The sequence below is a fragment of the Myxine glutinosa genome, chromosome 2, assembly GCF_964187855.1.
Source record: "Myxine glutinosa chromosome 2, kmMyxGlut1.1, whole genome shotgun sequence".
Taxonomy (NCBI): domain Eukaryota; kingdom Metazoa; phylum Chordata; class Myxini; order Myxiniformes; family Myxinidae; genus Myxine; species Myxine glutinosa.
Window position 1 is genome coordinate 265,171,117 of NC_136262.1, and position 17,358 is coordinate 265,188,474.

The 17,358-nt window shown below is 46.6% G+C and overlaps 1 protein-coding gene across 7 annotated transcripts in view; it reads right to left on the reverse strand.

Annotated features, from left to right (window-relative positions):
• Window positions 1–354: 354 nt before the first annotated feature.
• Window positions 355–17,358, reverse strand: part of LOC137420571 (peroxisome proliferator-activated receptor gamma coactivator 1-alpha-like) — a 186,777-nt gene continuing 169,773 nt past the window's right edge. For 4 of the 7 annotated variants that reach the window (XM_078772533.1, XM_078772532.1, XM_078772531.1 and 1 more), the window contains exons 12-13: window positions 15,316–15,446; window positions 355–1,071 (exon numbers count right to left, since the gene is read on the reverse strand). In XM_078772533.1, coding sequence (XP_078628659.1) covers window positions 968–1,071; window positions 15,316–15,446 — 235 coding nt within the window. In that variant the 3' untranslated portion in view covers window positions 355–967. Of the gene's footprint in view, window positions 1,072–9,909; window positions 10,033–15,315; window positions 15,447–17,358 lie in introns of those variants that run through there. The other 3 variants (XM_078772535.1, XM_078772536.1, XM_078772534.1) reach the window with 3 other exon arrangements.

Here is a 17,358-nt window from a genome sequence, read left to right on the forward strand (position 1 = left end):
GGTCGGACGCGACTCGCGTCCCCTTGGCCGCCGTTAGACGATGTGAGAGCTGCGACGATCTGTAAACTTGAAGCGGTCAATTTCAATTGTGGAAAACGAACAAACGAAGGCTGCATGTTATACAGTGCATAGTTTTAGCAAACGTATCATATATATATATCATATAGATATTTTACAAATAAAAATAATCATATACATTTATTTATTTTAGATTTTCTGACACGGTGAGAACCCACACAGTGCACGGAAGTGGGAATAGATTTCACCATGTCCTTGTGATGTCGTTAAAATTTATGATTATATATATATATATATATATATATATATATATATATATATGTATATAATTTCTGCTTTTGACTATATGACACTTTCTGTACAATACATATTAGATTAAGGACACAGCTTTACCCTGAACCCCTTTGTGCAGCAGCTTTACGTTTGCACATCATTTAAATGATGCAACGCATTTCGAGGACTCCAGAGAATCCCAACCGGGATCGCGGCATCCGTGGAGCGTTCGTGGAGCGAACTCCTGTATTCCATCTTAGATCATCGGTAGACCCACCGTTGCATCCAGTGGTTTTCTCGGTGAGACCAGAAGCAGAAAACCACAGGAGAACGTGAGTATTGCACCTTCCCTGTTTCAAACAATGTAGGCAACTGAGGAGGCCAAAAGGCATGTCCGACGCATGTGTTTCCACCAAGGGTCTTCCAGCATCAGTCAAAGTAGAAAGGTGAAACCTCACGGTATGGGGAAACGAACTCTTTCCCCGATGCCACCATTTTCCCTTCACCTGCGTGGAGGGTTCATGTGTGGTAGGTGTTTGAGCCAACGTCTGGTGCTCCGCTTGGCTCGCGGTGCAACGGCAGACAGCATCGACAAGGTGACTCCTTTAACGGTGACCTTTCACGTTACTCGTGGGACACATCCTTTAAAACCATCTTTTATCACGGTCCAGTGATGTTACCTACGCAGGCTGCCTTGTGCCTCACGAAGCAGACTGTCGAAGTCCATTGTGTCGTACTTGCTTTTTGAATCCAAAGGATCAAAATCGTCGACAGTCGGATCTACAGACACGAGGAGATGAGGAAGGAAAGCAATTTATCGCAACAAGTGGTGGATCATACTCTGCTTAATTAGCTACTGATACTTAGGTTACATGTTAGCCATTATGACCTATGGCCTGTTTCTTGTGAGGTCCACAAGTTAAATCATCATGTATCAACATTACCATCATCACCAACATCACGTATCATCATCATCATCAGCAGCAAAAGCCATTACATCATCATGCATCATCATCATCATCACCGTCATCAGCATAAGCCATATCATCATCACCATCAGCACCATCATCATGTATCATCATCAGCATCAGAGGCATCATCATGTATCATCATCATCATCAATCATCAGCATAAGCCATTAAATCATCATGCATCATCATCACGATCACCGTCATCAGCACAAGCCATATCATCATCACCATCATCACCAACATCATCATCATCATCATCATCACCATCACCGCCATCAGCATAAGCCATATCATCATCACCATCAGCATGTATCATCATCAGCATCAACAGCATCATCATGTATCATCATCAGCATCAACAGCATCATCATGTATCATCATCATCATCAATCATCAACATAAGCCATTACATCATCATGCATCATCATCATCAATCATCAGCATAAGCCATTACATCATCATGCATCATCATCACCATCACCATCATCAGCATAAACCATTACATCATCATGCATCATCATCACCATCATCAGCAGAAGCCATTACATCATCATGCATCATCATCACCATCAGCATAAGCCATATCATCATCATCATCATCATCATCATCATGTGTCATCATCAGCATCAGCAGCATCATCATGCATCATCACCATCATCAGCATAAGCCATTACATCATCATGCATCATCATCACCATCACCATCATCAGCATAAGCCATATCATCATCACCATCATCAGCATCATAATGTATCATCATCAGCAGCATCAGCAGCATCATTATGTATCTGCATCAGCATCTGCATCAGCATCATCAGCACCAGCATAAGCTATTACATCATCATGCATCACCATCATCAGCATAAGCCATATCATCATCACCATCATCAGCATAAGCCATATCATCAGCAGCAGCATCAGCATCAGCAGCATCAGCAGCAGCATCAGCAGCATCAGCAGCATAAGCTATTACATCATCGGCATCAGCATCAGCATCAGTAGCATAAGCTATTACATCATCATGCATCACCATCACCATCACCATCATCAGCATAAGCCATATCATCAGCAGCAGCATCAGCAGCATCAGCAGCATCAGCAGCAGCATCAGCAGCAGCATCAGCAGCATCAGCAGCATTAGCTATTACATCATCGGCATCAGCATCAGCATCAGCAGCATAAGCTATTACATCATCAGCATCACCATGCTGTATGTCCATAAACTTAAAAAGTGTATTATATTGTTAAATATCTTAAATAAATGTGAATATAATTGCCTCTTGTACTGCATTAGAATCCCATTTATTACCCTCGCCAGAGGAGAGAGTGTTACATTTGTGTCTCTTTGGTATTTGTGGAAATGGACGATTTTTCAACTATATTGGTTGGTCTTGTGCGTTATTCTGTCTGTCTGTTTGTCTGTGTGTCTGTATTTCAGATGCCGACAGGTCACAATATTTTCAACTGATCTTTACGAAACTTCACCAGATGGTAGAGTTGGTCAAAAGGAAGAAGCTTATTGATTTTGAGGTCAAAAGGTCAACAAAGGCCAAAAGTCACCAACTTTGTCAGATTTCTAAAATCAGCAATTTTCATCCGATTGACTTGAAATTTGAAGATGTTTTGCATATCACGCCAACTAATTCAACCACCAATTATTCTTGAGGTCAACATAGGCCAAAGGTCAACAACTTAGGTGTGATTTCTAAAATCCTCAATTTTCATCCGATTGACTTGAAATTGGAACAGGATTTGTATATCAGGTCACTCAATTCAACCACCAATTATTTTTGAGGTCAACATTGGCCAAAAGGTCAACATAGACAAATTCAAAAATCGTCAATTTTCATCTGATCGACTTGAAATTTGAAGAGGGTTTGCACATCATGCCAATGAATTCAACCTCAAAATTATTTTTGAGGTAAAAGGTCAACAACTTAGGTGTGATTTCTTAAATCCTCAATTTACATCGATTTGACTTGAATTGTGAAGATGATTTGCATATCAGGTCACTGAATTCAACCACCAATTATTTTTGAGGTCCACATTGGCTAAAAGGTCAACATGAGTCAAACGCTAACAACTTATTTCAGGGATTCGCCAGTGTCGTATTATGCATGCAATATTTCGTGTTTATCTGTCTGTTTGTCTGCACAACACGTGAGTATGTGTATTACTTACAAGGGCAGAGTACCCGCCCTACAGGCGATCTTGTTCCAAGCGTGCAACACATTTTTCTGCCATCTGATATTTTCTGCTAACACAACTACTTTGACTTGGATATCTTGCTGATTTCCTCCGGTAATATTGCTCTTGCTGATTTCTGTTTAACTTAGGTGGCCTTGTTATTTGAGGCATTTCAATTTTCCAGAAAAAAAAAAAGCATCAAACGTCACTCTAGCTAACATTACCCATAACCAGCCCACACCACCTCTTTCGCCTCCCCTCCACCATCACCTCACAATCCCCCATCACCTCACAATCCCCCATCATGCATCACAGCCCCACAACCCCCCCCCCCCCCCCCCCACTCCACTTCCCTCCACAATCCCCCTTCAACTGTCAACCTAGCTAACAATACCCTTGACCATCTTACCCCCTCCCCCATTGTCTCACAAACCCCCATCAGCCATCACCCGAGCAAACAATACCCATGACCACCTTACCCCCTCCCCCAACCCCTCACAACCCCCCGTCAGCCATCACCCTAGCTAACAACACCGGTGACCACCTCACACCCCTCACCGCACTCCACCACCCCTCACATTCCCCCATCAACCATCACCCGAGCTAACAGTACCCATGACCACCCCACACCACTTACCCAACTCCACCATCCCCTCACAATCCCCCATCAACCGTCACCCAAGCTAACAACTCTTCCTCATATGTGGTGATTTCAATTGTCACCATGCCAGTTGGCTGGGTGTGGGTACCTCTCTCACCAGCCATGGCTCTTCAGCAAAGGACTTCTGCGACTCAATGGGACTGACACAATCTGTCAATTTCCCGACCCGGATCTCAGTCAACGGAACATCTTCTCTTCTGGACTTGGTTATGACTAACTTCCCTGAAAAAGCCTGCTGCTCTTCTTCTGCTCCGATCGGATCATCTGATCATGTCCTTGTTAAAGTGGACATCTCTCTGACCATCCTCAGGGAGCCTGCTCAGCGTCGACGAGTCTGGCATTTCACTCAGGCCAACTGGCACGGTCTTCAAGCAGCCATCAATCATCTGGACTGGTCTCCCATCTCTACCACCTCTGACATCAACTCATCCTGGGAATTCTTCCAAAGTAAATTGCTCTCTCTCATGCACAGATTTATCCCATCTCGTCTTCAGTTGTCATACCCTTCCTCCCGTCCATGGTACACGGAATCTTGTGGTGAGGCTGTTGCCCAGAAACAACTTGCCTTCGTCTCCTGGAAAGCAAATCCAACGGAAGGAAATCTCATTTCCTTTCACAAAGCCCGAAACAAGTGTGTGTCCACCCTCAGGAGAGCCAGGAAACAATATCTCTCCGTTCTCAAGACCGAACTCTCTTATCTGTCTCCCTCTTCCAAATCCTGGTGGCGTCTGGTCAAATCCGTTTCTGGTGTTTGTTCCCCCTCCATCCCCTCCCTTACCTCAAACGGCTACACAGCTGACTCCGCACGTGAAAAAGCTGAATGCCTCAACTCTGTGTTTGCCTCTAAATCTTGTGTCCCAAACCCATCCCTCTCTGTACCCACCATACCCAGTCGTACCCTGCTGCTCCTGGACTCCGTGTCCTTTCCTCCTGACAAGGTGGAAAAGTTTCTGTCAACCCTCGACTCTGATTCTGCAACTGGACCCGACGGCATCAGCCCACGGGTCCTAAAATCCTGCTCTGCTGCTCTATCTCACCCTCTCTCTGTTCTCTTCACCCTCTCTTTTGCTCAAAGTCAACTGCCATCTGCTTGGAAATCAGCCAACATCACCGCTTTGCACAAAAAAGGTGCAAAAACAGATCCTAGCAACTACAGACCAATCAGCCTTCTCCCAATTATCAGCAAAGTCATGGAATCCATCATTGCTTCGGATATGAAATCTTTCCTCTTCTCCAATGGCTTGATCTCTGATCATCAATTTGGTTTCAGACCAGGTCACTCTACTCTGGACATGCTGCTTCTGCTGTCTCAACAATGGATGGAGGTCCTCAATGCCAAACAGGAAATTAGAGCTGTCTCCCTCGACATATCACGTGCCTTCGACACGGTCTGGCACCCCACTCTGCTCACCAAACTCTCCTCCTTTGGTATCCATGGAAATCTCCACGCATGGCTGGCGGACTTCCTCTCTAGTCGTGGTCAACGTGTGGCCCTGAATGGGTTTCTCTCATCTCCTCTTCCTGTTCAGGCTGGAGTTCCCCAAGGCAGTGTTCTGGGCCCCGTGCTTTTTCTGGTCTTCATCAATGATCTCTCTGACTCTCTCGAAAATCCTCTCTATCTCTTTGCTGATGACTCCACTCTCTGCCGCTCCATTCCTCTTCCCTCAGATCGGCAGTCTGCTGCCTCCTCACTCTCTGAAGACATGGACAAAATCACAGACTGGTCAAACAAGTGGAACATGTCTTTCAATCCTGACAAATCTCACACTCTTACTATGTCTCTCCGAAAAGATCGACTGGACAACCCTCCCATCTACTTTCTCAACAATCCTCTCCAAGAAGTTCTGTCGCTCAAGATTTTGGGTCTCACTATCTGCCATGATCTTTCTTGGGAAAACCACATTTCCAAGCTGGCCTCCAAAGCCAGTCGCCGACTGGGCATCCTCCGTCGTGCGAAGTCCTTCCTCGGCACACCTGAGCTCCTCACCACATACAAGGCTTTCATCCGCAGCTCAATGGAATACTGTTCTCCCCTATGGGCCGGTGCTCCTGCCTCACACCTAGCTCGGCTTCACGCTGTTGAAACCAAAGCTTTCAGAATTATTGGAATCTCCCGCGATGAAGCTATCTCTGAGGGCCTTTCACTCACTCACCGCAGGCAGGTAGGTGGTCTTTCTGTCTTCTACCGACTCCTCTCCGGCCTTGCACCCCCAGCTCTCTCTGTGCTCTGTCCCCCAAATATTCCTACAGGTCGCACAAGATCTGCCAGCAACCCTCTGATGGTTAAACTGCCGAAATCTCGGCTCTCTGCTCACCTTCACTCTTTCATTCCTCTTTTCTCCCGCCTCTGGAACAAACTCCCTCACTCCCTTCAATCCCACTCCTCCCTCCAGGTCTTTAAAACAGCTGTTCACCACCATCTCTTATCTTCCCCCATCCAAAACCTTGATCTTTTCTACCCCCGCTAATTCACCCCAGATCCACCTTGTTTGAAATTCCAACTTCTTTCCTGGAAGTCCTGGCAGTGTCCATATGTTTTATACCTCTCCCACCGCCCCCTTCCCATGCCCCCCCCCCCCCCAAAGCCCTCGCCCTCTCTCAGATCTCTCGATGTCTCCATGTCTCTCGGTCCCTGCTCTCAAATGTTGTGTTTGTGTCCTTCCCCCTCTCTCCCCATCTTGTCTACCGCTCCCGATGTTATATGTTTTATGTGTCGGTTTGTCTTTCTGTGTGATTAATGTTCGCTCTTTCACGAGCCTCGATCTTGTATACAAAAAACAAAAAAAAAAAAAAAAAAAAAAAATACCCATAACAACCCTGCTCCACCTTTTTTTTTTTTTTTTCTTTTTTGTATACAGAATCGATGCTCGTGAAAGAGTTACATTTATCACACAAACAAATCAAACAGACAAACAAACAAAGTATATAAAAAGGGGAGCGGAAGACAAGATAGGGAGAGAAGGGGAAGCACATAAACTCAACATTTGAGAGCAGGGACTTCGGGAATGTGTGGGAGGGAGAGGGCTTGGGGGGAGGTGGCGTGGGAAGGGGTGGGGGGGGGGGGGGGGTGGGAGAAGTATAAACACAAGGACACCAAAGACTTCCAGGAAAGAAGTTGGTATTTAAAAAAAGGGGATTTGGGGTGAAATTAGCGGGGGTAGAAAAGATCAAGGTTTTGGATGGGGGAAGACAAGAGATGGTGGTGAACAGCTGTTTTAAAGACCTGGAGGGAGGAGTGGGATTGAAGAGAGTGAGGGAGTTTGTTCCAGAGGTGGGAGAAAAGAGGAATGAAGGAGTGAAGGTGAGCAGAGATCCTTGATTTTGGCAATTTAACCATAAGAGGGTTGCAGGCAGATCTTGTGTGACCTGTAGGAATATTTGGGGGACAGAGCCCACAGAGAGCTGGAGGAGCAAGGCCGGAGTGGAGTCGGTAGAGGACAGAAAGACCACCAACCTGCCTGCGGTGAGTAAGTGAAAGGCCCTCAGAGGTAGCTTCATCGCGGGAGATTCCAATGATTCTCAACGCTTTGGTTTCAACAGCGTGAAGACGAGCTAGGTGTGAGGCAGGAGCACCAGACCAGAGGGGGGAACAGTATTCCATTGAGCTGCGGATGAAAGCCTTATATGTGGTGAGGAGCTCAGGTGTGCCCAGGAAGGACTTCGCATGATGGAGGATGCCCACTGCCCAGTCGGCGACTGGCTTTGGAGGCCAGATTTGAAATGTGGTTTTCCCAGGAAAGATCATAGCAGATAGTGAGACCCAAAAGCTTGAGTGACAGAACTTCTTGGAGAGGATTATTCAGAAAGTGGATGGGAGGGTTGTCCAGTAGGTCTTTTCGGAGAGACATCGTAAGAGTGTGAGATTTGTCAGGATTGAAACACATGTTCCACTTGTTTGCCCAGTCTGTGATTTTGTTCAGGTCTGCAGAGAGTGAGGAGGCTGCAGACTGCCGATCTGAGGGATGAGGAATGGAGCGGCAGAGAGTGGAGCCATCAGCAAAGAGATAGAGGGGATTTTCAAGAGAGTCGGAGAGATCATTGATGAAAACCAGAAAAAGCACAGGGCCCAGAACACTGCCTTTGGGAACTCCAGCCTGAACAGGAAGAGGAGATGAGGGAAACCCATTCAGGGCCACACGTTGACTACGACTAGAGAGGAGGTCCGCCAGCCATGCGTGGAGATTTACATGGATACCAAAGGAGGAGAGTTTGGTGAGGAGAGCGGGGTGCCAGACCGTATCGAAGGCACGTGATATGTCAAGGGAGACAGCTCTAATTTCCTGTTTGGCATTGAGGACCTCCATCCATTGTTGAGACAGCAGAAGCAGCATGTCCAGAGTAGAGTGACCTGGTCTGAAACCAAATTGATGATCAGAGATCAAGCCATTGGAGAAGAGGAAAGATTTCATATCCGAAGCAATGATAGGTTCCATGACTTTGCTGATAATTGGGAGAAGGCTGATTGGTCTGTAGTTGCTAGGATCTGTTTTTGCACCTTTTTTGTGTAAAGCGGTGATATTGGCTGATTTCCAAGCAGATGGCAGATGACCTTGAGCAAAAGAGAGGGTGAAGAGGACAGAGAGAGGGTGTGAAAGAGCGGAAGAACAGGATTTTAGGACCTGTGGGCTGATGCCGTCAGGTCCAGTTGCAGAATCAGATTCGAGGGTTGACAGAAACTTTTCCACCTTGTCAGGAGGAAAGGACAGATTCCAGGAGCAGCTGGGTACGGTGTGTACAGAGAGGGATGGGTTTGGGACACAAAATTTAGAGGTAGACACAGAGTTGAGGCATTCAGCTTTTTCATGTGCGGAGTCAGCTGTGTAGCCGTTTGAGGTAAGGGAGGGTATGGAGGGGGAACAAACACCAGATCCACATATTTGACCAGACGCCACCAGGATTTGGAAGTGGGAGACAGATAAGAGAGTTCGGTCTTGAGAACGAAGAGATATTGTTTCCTGGCTCTGCTGAGGGTAGAGACACACTTGTTTCGGGTTTTGTGAAAGGAAATGAGATTTCCTTCCGTTGGATTTGCTTTCCAGGAGACGAAGGCAAGTTGTTTCTGGGCAACAGCCTCACCACAAGATTCCGTGTACCATGGACGGGAGGAAGGGTATGACAACTGAAGACGAGATGGGATAAATCTGTGCACGAGAGAGAGCAATTTACTTTGGAAGAATTCCCAGGATGAGTTGATGTCAGAGGTGGTAGGGATGGGAGACCAGATGATTGATGGCTGCTTGAAGACCGTGCCAGTTGGCCTGAGTGAAATGCCAGACTCGTCGATGCTGAGTAGGCTCCCTGAGAATGGTCAGAGAGATGTCTACTTTAACAAGCACATGATCAGATGAGCCGATTGGAGCAGAAGAAGAGCAGCAGACATTTTCAGGGAAGTTAGGCATAACCAAGTCCAGAAGAGAAGATGCTCCGTTGACTGAGATCCGTGTCGGGAAATTGACAGATTGTGTCTGTCCCAGTGAGTCGCAGAAGTCCTTTGCTGAGGAGCCATGGCTGGTGAGAGCGGTACACACCCAGCCAACTGGCATGGTGACAATTGAAATCACCACATATGAGGAAGAGAGAGTTTGGATGAGTCGATAGAAGTTGGTCCATATTATCAGACAGCGAGATGTAGATGGAGTCATCACTGTTTGGTGGATGGTACAACACACATATGAACAAGAGGTGGGAGCGAAGTGGAAGCCATAGCCAGAGGTATTCCTGGGGGCGAGGTGGAGAGAGGGCAGTGCTTGGCATGTGAGAAAGAGAGTTTTGGATAAAGATAGCAAACCCACCTCCAGGACGAGGCTCAGGTCTATCATACCGGAGGAGGGAGTAACCCGGGAGGGATACTAAGGAATCAGAGACATCATGAAGGTGGAAAGTTTCTGTTAAGCAGATCACGTCTGGTTTGTCAGGAGCAACCTGTATGGAGAGATCAGTTAAGTTTGAACGAAGGCCCCGGATGTTTGAGGTTCATACCGTTAATGAAGAGGAAGGGGGACCATCGGATACAGAACAGGGGGGAGGGGGAGGGGTAGGGTATGATGTGGAAGAGGAGGAAGAGGTAGGGAGAGCTGTTGAAGGTGTGTCAGAGATTTCAGAATAGCTCGGCGAAAGGGAAGGAAGGGGTGGACAAAAGGTTTGATGGTGATTGGGTGAGGCACAGTGAGGTGTTATTTGAGGAGGGGGAAGAGCAAGGAAGAAGGTTGGGGGAGATGGAGGTGAGAGTTGGAAGGGGGTAGAAGCGGGGAGGACGCTTTGAGGAGGAGGGGTGAGAGGGGGGAAATGGAGAAGAAATGAGGGTGGGGAGGTTTTAAGGGGAGGGGCGAGGGGGAAGTTTATGAGGAGAGGGGTTAGGGGGGAGTTTAGGAGGGAAGGGACATGGGGAGGGAATTTAAAGGGATTGGAGATGGGGGAGATTTGGAGGGGAGGGGTGAGGGGGGAGTCTAGGAGGGGAGGGGCGAGGGGGATTCTATGAGGGGAAGGGTGTGGGGGGAGTTTAGGAGGGAAGGGGCAAGGGTGGAGATTTGAAAAAGATGGGTAATGAGGAGGATTTGGAGGGGAGGGGCAAGGGGGAATATTTGAAAGAGATGGGTGATGGTGAAGATTTGGAGGGGAGGGGTGATGGGGAAGATTTGGAGGGGAGGGGTGAAATTTGGATTTTGGAAAGTGTACGATTAATGGGAAATGAACATTTATTGCAAAATGAGTTTCTTGTGACCTTCGGGTCAAAAATACGTTTAAGGACGCTGGAGGGGGGGGGGGGGGGCGTTGGGGTGCAAGAGAGTTTAGGGAATGTATGGAAGAGGCACTGTAAGAGATGGAATTTTTTTGGGGAATGAATAGATTTGGTGATCAAGTCGAAAGCAACCTTTTTAAGAAGAAGAAGAAAAAGGTGTTATAATACACGACAGAATACAGTACTTCAGGGGAAAGTTTAAATGTTTTAAAATTTAACAGTGAAAACTATCTGGGGAAATGGGGGTGAAACACATGGTCGAAGAACAAACAAACAAATAAGAACAACGAATAAACAAATAAGAACAACGAATAAGAACAGCGAAGGAAATGTTTTTTTTTTTTTTAGTTGAGATTTTAAACAAGGATGTACGGTGTGAAAAGTCTGGGAAAAACAGAGAACGAAAGTAGTTGGAGCACAATCGATGGACCACTGAGAGAAAAACAAAGCCTCAAGGTAGGACACGGTACAAGGCCTCAAAATACGCGGCATGAATTAACCGACGATATTTTATACAGGTATGAAAGATTAACACCGAGAAACCCCCGAGGGACACACTATAGGTACACACACCATAAACTAAATACAGTTTTGACGAAAATACAAATGGGAACAATTACTTAACTTCGATAGCGTGGAGATCGTGGACAGCTTCGAAAAAACGTAACCTCGCCGGCAAGACGGGAAGCAGAACTTCCCTCCCGCCCCCCCACAATCCCCTTTGAGCCATCCCTCCAGCTATCAATACCCATGACCCCAACCCTCCCTCCCCCCTCTACCATCCCATCACAATCCCACATCAAACGTCACTCAAGCTAACAAAACCCACGACCCCCCCCCCCCACCCCACCCCCCATATTCATCATCCCCAATCAGTATCGGAATCCAAGCTTGCAATGCACCTTTTCTCTATGTACCGTCGCCGGCACGATCAGCGAGTTCACAACGTAACGTCACTGGCAATCTCAAAAATCGACAGTCTCTGGGTTTTTTCGGCACTTTGTGATTGGCAAATTTTTAAAAAATCTCTTCAAATTAGACCGTAATTAAATTGCCAATGGTTTTTCAGAAGAAAAAAAATGTGCGTTTTGGTACCGCTTTGAGGATCTTTTGGGTCTTCAGGGTTTTTTCAGTATTTTGGGTCTTGATGGTCTTTTTGGGTCTTTTCATTATTTGGGGTCTTTTAATTAATTGGAGTTTTTTGGGACTTTAAGGATCTTTGGGGTATTTTGGATCTTTGAGGTCTTTGAGGTCTTTTTCTCTTCAGGGTCTTTAAGGGTCCTTGGGTCCATTGTGTCTTTCTACCTTTTGGGTATTTAAGGGTCTTCGGGGCCATTTTGTCTTTTCGGTCTTTTGGGTCTGCAAGGATCTTTGGGATATTTTGGGTCTTTGGGGTATTTTGGGTGTTCAGGGTCTTTTGGGTCTTTATGGGTCTTTGGAGTATTTAGGATATTTTGGGTCCTCTGGGTCTTTTGGGTCTTCGGTGTCTTTAAGGGTCTTCGGGATATTTTGGGTCTTTGGGGTTGTTAAGGGTCTTTGGAATATTTTAGGTCTTTGGGGTATTTTAGGTCTTTGGGGTATTTTAGGTCTTTGGGGTCTTTTAGTTCTTCGGGATCTTTGGGATATTTTGGGTCTTTGGTGTCCATTGTGTCTTTTCAGTCTTTAGGTCTTCAGGGTATTTTAGATATTTTGGGTCTTTGGAGTATTTTGGGTCTTCAGTGTATTTTGGGTCCTCTGTCCTTTTGGGTATTCAAGGTCTTTAAGGATCTTCAGGGTCTTTGGATTATTTTCAGTATTTGGAGTATTTTCGGTCTTCAGGATCTTTTAGGTCTTTGTGGTATTTTAAGTCTTTCGGGTCTTTTGGAATCTTTTTTTTTTTTTTTTTTTTTTTTTTTTGTATACAATATCGAGGCTCGTGAAAGAGAGCGAACATTAATCACACAGAAAGACAAACCGACACATAAAACATAACATAGGGAGCGGTAGACAAGATGGGGAGAGAGGGGGAAGGACACAAACACAACATTTGAGAGCAGGGACCGAGAGACATGGAGACATCGAGAGATCTGAGAGAGGGCGAGGGCTTTGGGGGGGGGGGGGGCGTGGGAAGGGGACAGTGGGAGAGGTATAAAACATATGGACACTGCCAGGACTTCCAGGAAAGAAGTTGGAATTTCAAACAAGGTGGATCTGGGGTGAATTAGCGGGGGTAGAAAAGATCAAGGTTTTGGATGGGGGAAGATAAGAGATGGTGGTGAACAGCTGTTTTAAAAGACCTGGAGGGAGGAAGTGGGGATTGAAGGGAGTGAGGGAGTTTGTTCCAGAGGCGGGGAGAAAAGAGGAATGAAAGAGTGAAGGTGAGCGGAGAGCCGAGATTTCGGCAGTTTTAACCATCAGAGGGTTGCTGGCCAGATCTTGTGCGACCTGTAGGAATATTTGGGGGACAGAGCACAGAGAGAGCTGGGGGTGCAAGGCCGGAGAGGAGGTCGGTAGAAGACAGAAAGACCACCTACCTGCCTGCGGTGAGTGAGTGAAAGGCCCTCAGAGATAGCTTCATCGCGGGAGATTCCAATAATTCTGAAAGCTTTGGTTTCATCTTTGAGGGTCTTCTTTGAGGGTCTTCAAGAGTATTTTGGGTCTTCGGAGTCTTTTGGGTCTTCGGAGGGCTTTTGGGTCTTCAGCGTCTTTTGGGTCTTCAAAGTCTTTTGGGTCTTCAGAGTCTTTTGGGTCTTCAGAGTCTTTTGGGTCTTCAGAGTCTTTTGGTCCTCTGTCTTTTGGGTCCTCTGTCTTTTGGTCCTCTGTCTTTTGGGTCTTTGGGGTCTTTAAGGGTCTTTTGGGTCTCGGGGTCCTTTAGGTATTTGGGGGTATCTTGGGTATTTTGGCTCTTTGGAGCTATTTTGGCGTCTTCAGGGGTCTTTTTGGGTCTTCGGAGTTTTTTGGTTCTCTTGGTCTTTGGGTCTTCAGGGTTGTTAAGGGTCTTTGGAATATTTTTGGTCTTTGGGGTATTTAGGTCTTCGGGGTCCATTGGATCTTATCAGTCTTTTAGGTCTTTGTGGTGCATTGGGGTCTTCAGGGTTTTTTCAATATTTTGGTTAATCTGGGTCCTTTTGGACCTTTTGGGTTATTTGGGGTCTTCTCGGTCTTGCAGGTCTTCGGGGTGTTGAGGTGGGGGTCTTTTGTGTCCTCTGGGTACTTTAGGTTAAGTATTTCAGGTTACATTTGTGGGTGGAGTCAGGTCAGCTGTTCAACCAATGGGTGAAGAGCGGACATACATACATATGTACATACAAACACTTGCTCCATTATATATAGATTAGAGATTCGACCCTTTTGAACCCTAAGACCCTTTACGGACCCCTAAAACCCATTCCAAACCTTTACCACCCTGAGACAATTTCAAACCCCTACCAACCTTAAAGACCCTTTAGAAGCCAAACACCCTTTAAGACCCTGTAGCACCCTAACACTTAAAGACCCAGAGGACCCAAAAGACACTGAAAGAACCTGAAGATCCAAACGATGCAGAGGACCCAAAAGACCCTGACGAACAAAAACAAACCAAAGACCCTTAAATATCCCAGAGATCCAAAAGACCAAGAGGACCCAAAAGACCATTAAATACCCAAAAGACCCTGAATATCCAAAAGACACTGAAGACCCAAAAGAACGAGAAGACCAAAACAAATCCAATGACCTTAAAGATCCTGCCTGAGGACCCAGGAGCCCGAAAAGACCCAAGACCCCTGATGACCCAAAAGGCCCATAAGGCACTTAAATAACCCGAAGATTCAAAAGACGCAGCGGATCCGAAAGACCCTTAGAGATTCGGAGATCCAAAAGACCCAGAAGACCCTGAAGACCAAAAACAACCCAAAGACCCTTAAATACCCCGGATATCCAAAAGACCCAGTGAACCCAAAATACCCTTAAAGATCCATAATACCCTGAAGACCCTTAAAGACTCCAAAGACCAAAGACCCAAAAGCCCCAAAAGACAATGAAGACCCAAAAGAATGAGAAGACCGAAAATAACCTGAAGACCCTTAAAGACCCTGTCTGAAGACCCAAGAGGCTCAGAGGACCCAGAGCCCCAAAGACCTATAAGACCCCAAGGACAAAACTACACATGTACAATCTCTGATTGCTCTTTCTTGTTTATTTATACAGGATGTTTACTGTTTGTGATAAAATCCCGATCTATTTAGTTACCCGTTATTTCTCTGAAATAGATAGAGACTTTATAAACACCCTGTATTTATACTGGTTTCATTCACAAAAGGTTTTGGTATATTAACCTTGTAAGTACAACACTTTCCACAGCTACAGCATGACATGCACTTGCCCCCCCCCCCACGATCCCCCCAGCCCCCCGCCCTCCATGGAAATACAAACCTCCCTCCCCTCCCCTCCCCCAAACGGCTTGTCCTTTTTAACCCTAACAATCCCCATTCAATGTATCCTCTCACCTAAGTCAGTGTAATAGTCCTTCCCAGACTGAAGACCTGCACCATCGACTTCCTCGCCGTCCTTGCGAAGGTTCTGGTCTGCAGCACACATGACACCCATGTGCCGGAAAGTTCCGCACACAGAGGCCTCTCTGTAAAAAGTCGGGCCCAATGCAGTGAGGCCTTGTCCACTTAGTCAATACCAAGCCAAATGTAAGTGTTAGGCCAGATACACTAACAATAAACAGGAAGTAGAGTAAAAGCAAGGTCACACCAAGACCCACAAAGGGCCGTACAAACCTTTAGTCCCAGCAGTGTCTAATGTTGAAGGACTTCTTTTTGGAGGCACTCACGGAAATGTGTACTATTTGGTCATGATCCTGCATTACACCTTGAACAGACAACTCGAGGTTTCACCTGGGTTTATTTACTCCTCTCTGTTGTCATTATCAAGATTGATCTCCATTTGACCTATATGACCTTAATGGCCTCTATGACGTCCTGCATGACATTTATTGGCCCGTTTACCTTTCCTATGTGAACCGATGGCTCGTGAGGTTGGGAAACCGGGTTCAAATCCTGTAAACTAAATGGAGCTGTTCATCGTCCACCTGTGCACTTTCAATTCAGGAGAAAGTCCACTGATGTCTCCCAATGTTAATTTTGGCCACTTGTATCATTATATAATCTATTATATATATAAAACACAGTTTGTGTGTGTGTGTGTGTGTGTGTGTGTGTGTGTGTGTGGTGTGTGTGTGTGTGTAATGTTACCGATAGACTACTAAACGGAGAGGGCTCACGTCCTTGATATTTGGCACAGACATGGCCATTGAGCCTGGGAAGAACATGGCCGACCTAAAAATTTATTTCATAATATTTTTTTTACCATATTTTTACCTCAGCGCATTTCAGCGAGGAATATTATGCACGGAATCTGACCGGTGGCAGAGCAGCGCGCTGATTCGCTCAGAGCGATCACGTTGATGTTCCTTGCCGCCATTAACTCAGTTACGCGTTCGCACGTATTTCAGAGCGAAAAGCGATTGCGTTTTTTCACATTTCAGCGAGGAACATTGCCATTCACACCACATAGGTTTTTTTTTCTTTCATCTTTAGATCCATATTTTTTTTCAGCGAGGAATATTATACACGGAATCTGAATCGGTGGCAGAGCAGCGTGCTCATTCGCTCATTCGCGCTCATTGATGACGATCACGATCACGTGATGACGTGATCACGAATGATGTTCGTGACGCGATCATGTGATGTTCCTTGCCGCCATAAACTCACAGCAAGTAGCATAGATTTTAGCCATGATTAGCATTTAGCATGATTTAGCATGATTTAGCATAGATAGTAGCATGTTTCACATAGATTTTGTTTCAGCGAGGAATATTATACACGGATTCTGACCGGTGGCAGAGCAGCGCGCTGATTCGCTCAGAGCGATCACGTGATGTTCCATCCCCGCCGCCAGTTGGCTTCACTTTTCACGGAGTATGAGCGTTCTATATATTTTCAATTCCAGTGCGCCCGACTCGCTCACGTACTTGATTTGTGGCATAGACATGGCCATTGGGCCTTCACGGTGTAATTTGTGCGAGGCTTTTGTCCGAGTGAGCTTGAGTCGAGAGGGCGAATGTATGGGTTGGGAATGTACGGGTCTCCCTTCCCCCACCCGGCAACGCCGGGGTACTGGAGGGCGTCACAGGATCGGTGAGTCTCCAAAAGGCCGCTTCGTGCTGTTGCGAAGATTCAGGACGATGTCGCGATTGTTGTGCTGCTTTCCAACCATGAGAACTGCAACGTCATTGTTGACTGGACCTCCCCTTCCCCCTCCCCCCCTCTGTCCTCCCCTCCCCCTACCCCCTCCCCTCCCCCCCTACTGTTCTCCCCCTCCCCCTCCCTTTTCCCCTCCACCTCCCTTTTCCCCCTTCCCCTTCCCCTTCCCCCTCCCCCCCTACCCTTCCCCCTCCCCCTCCCCCTCCCCTCCCCCCCTCCCACTCCTCTCCTCTCCCATCCCTCCCCCTGCCCCTCCCCCCTCTCCTCCCCTCCCCCCCT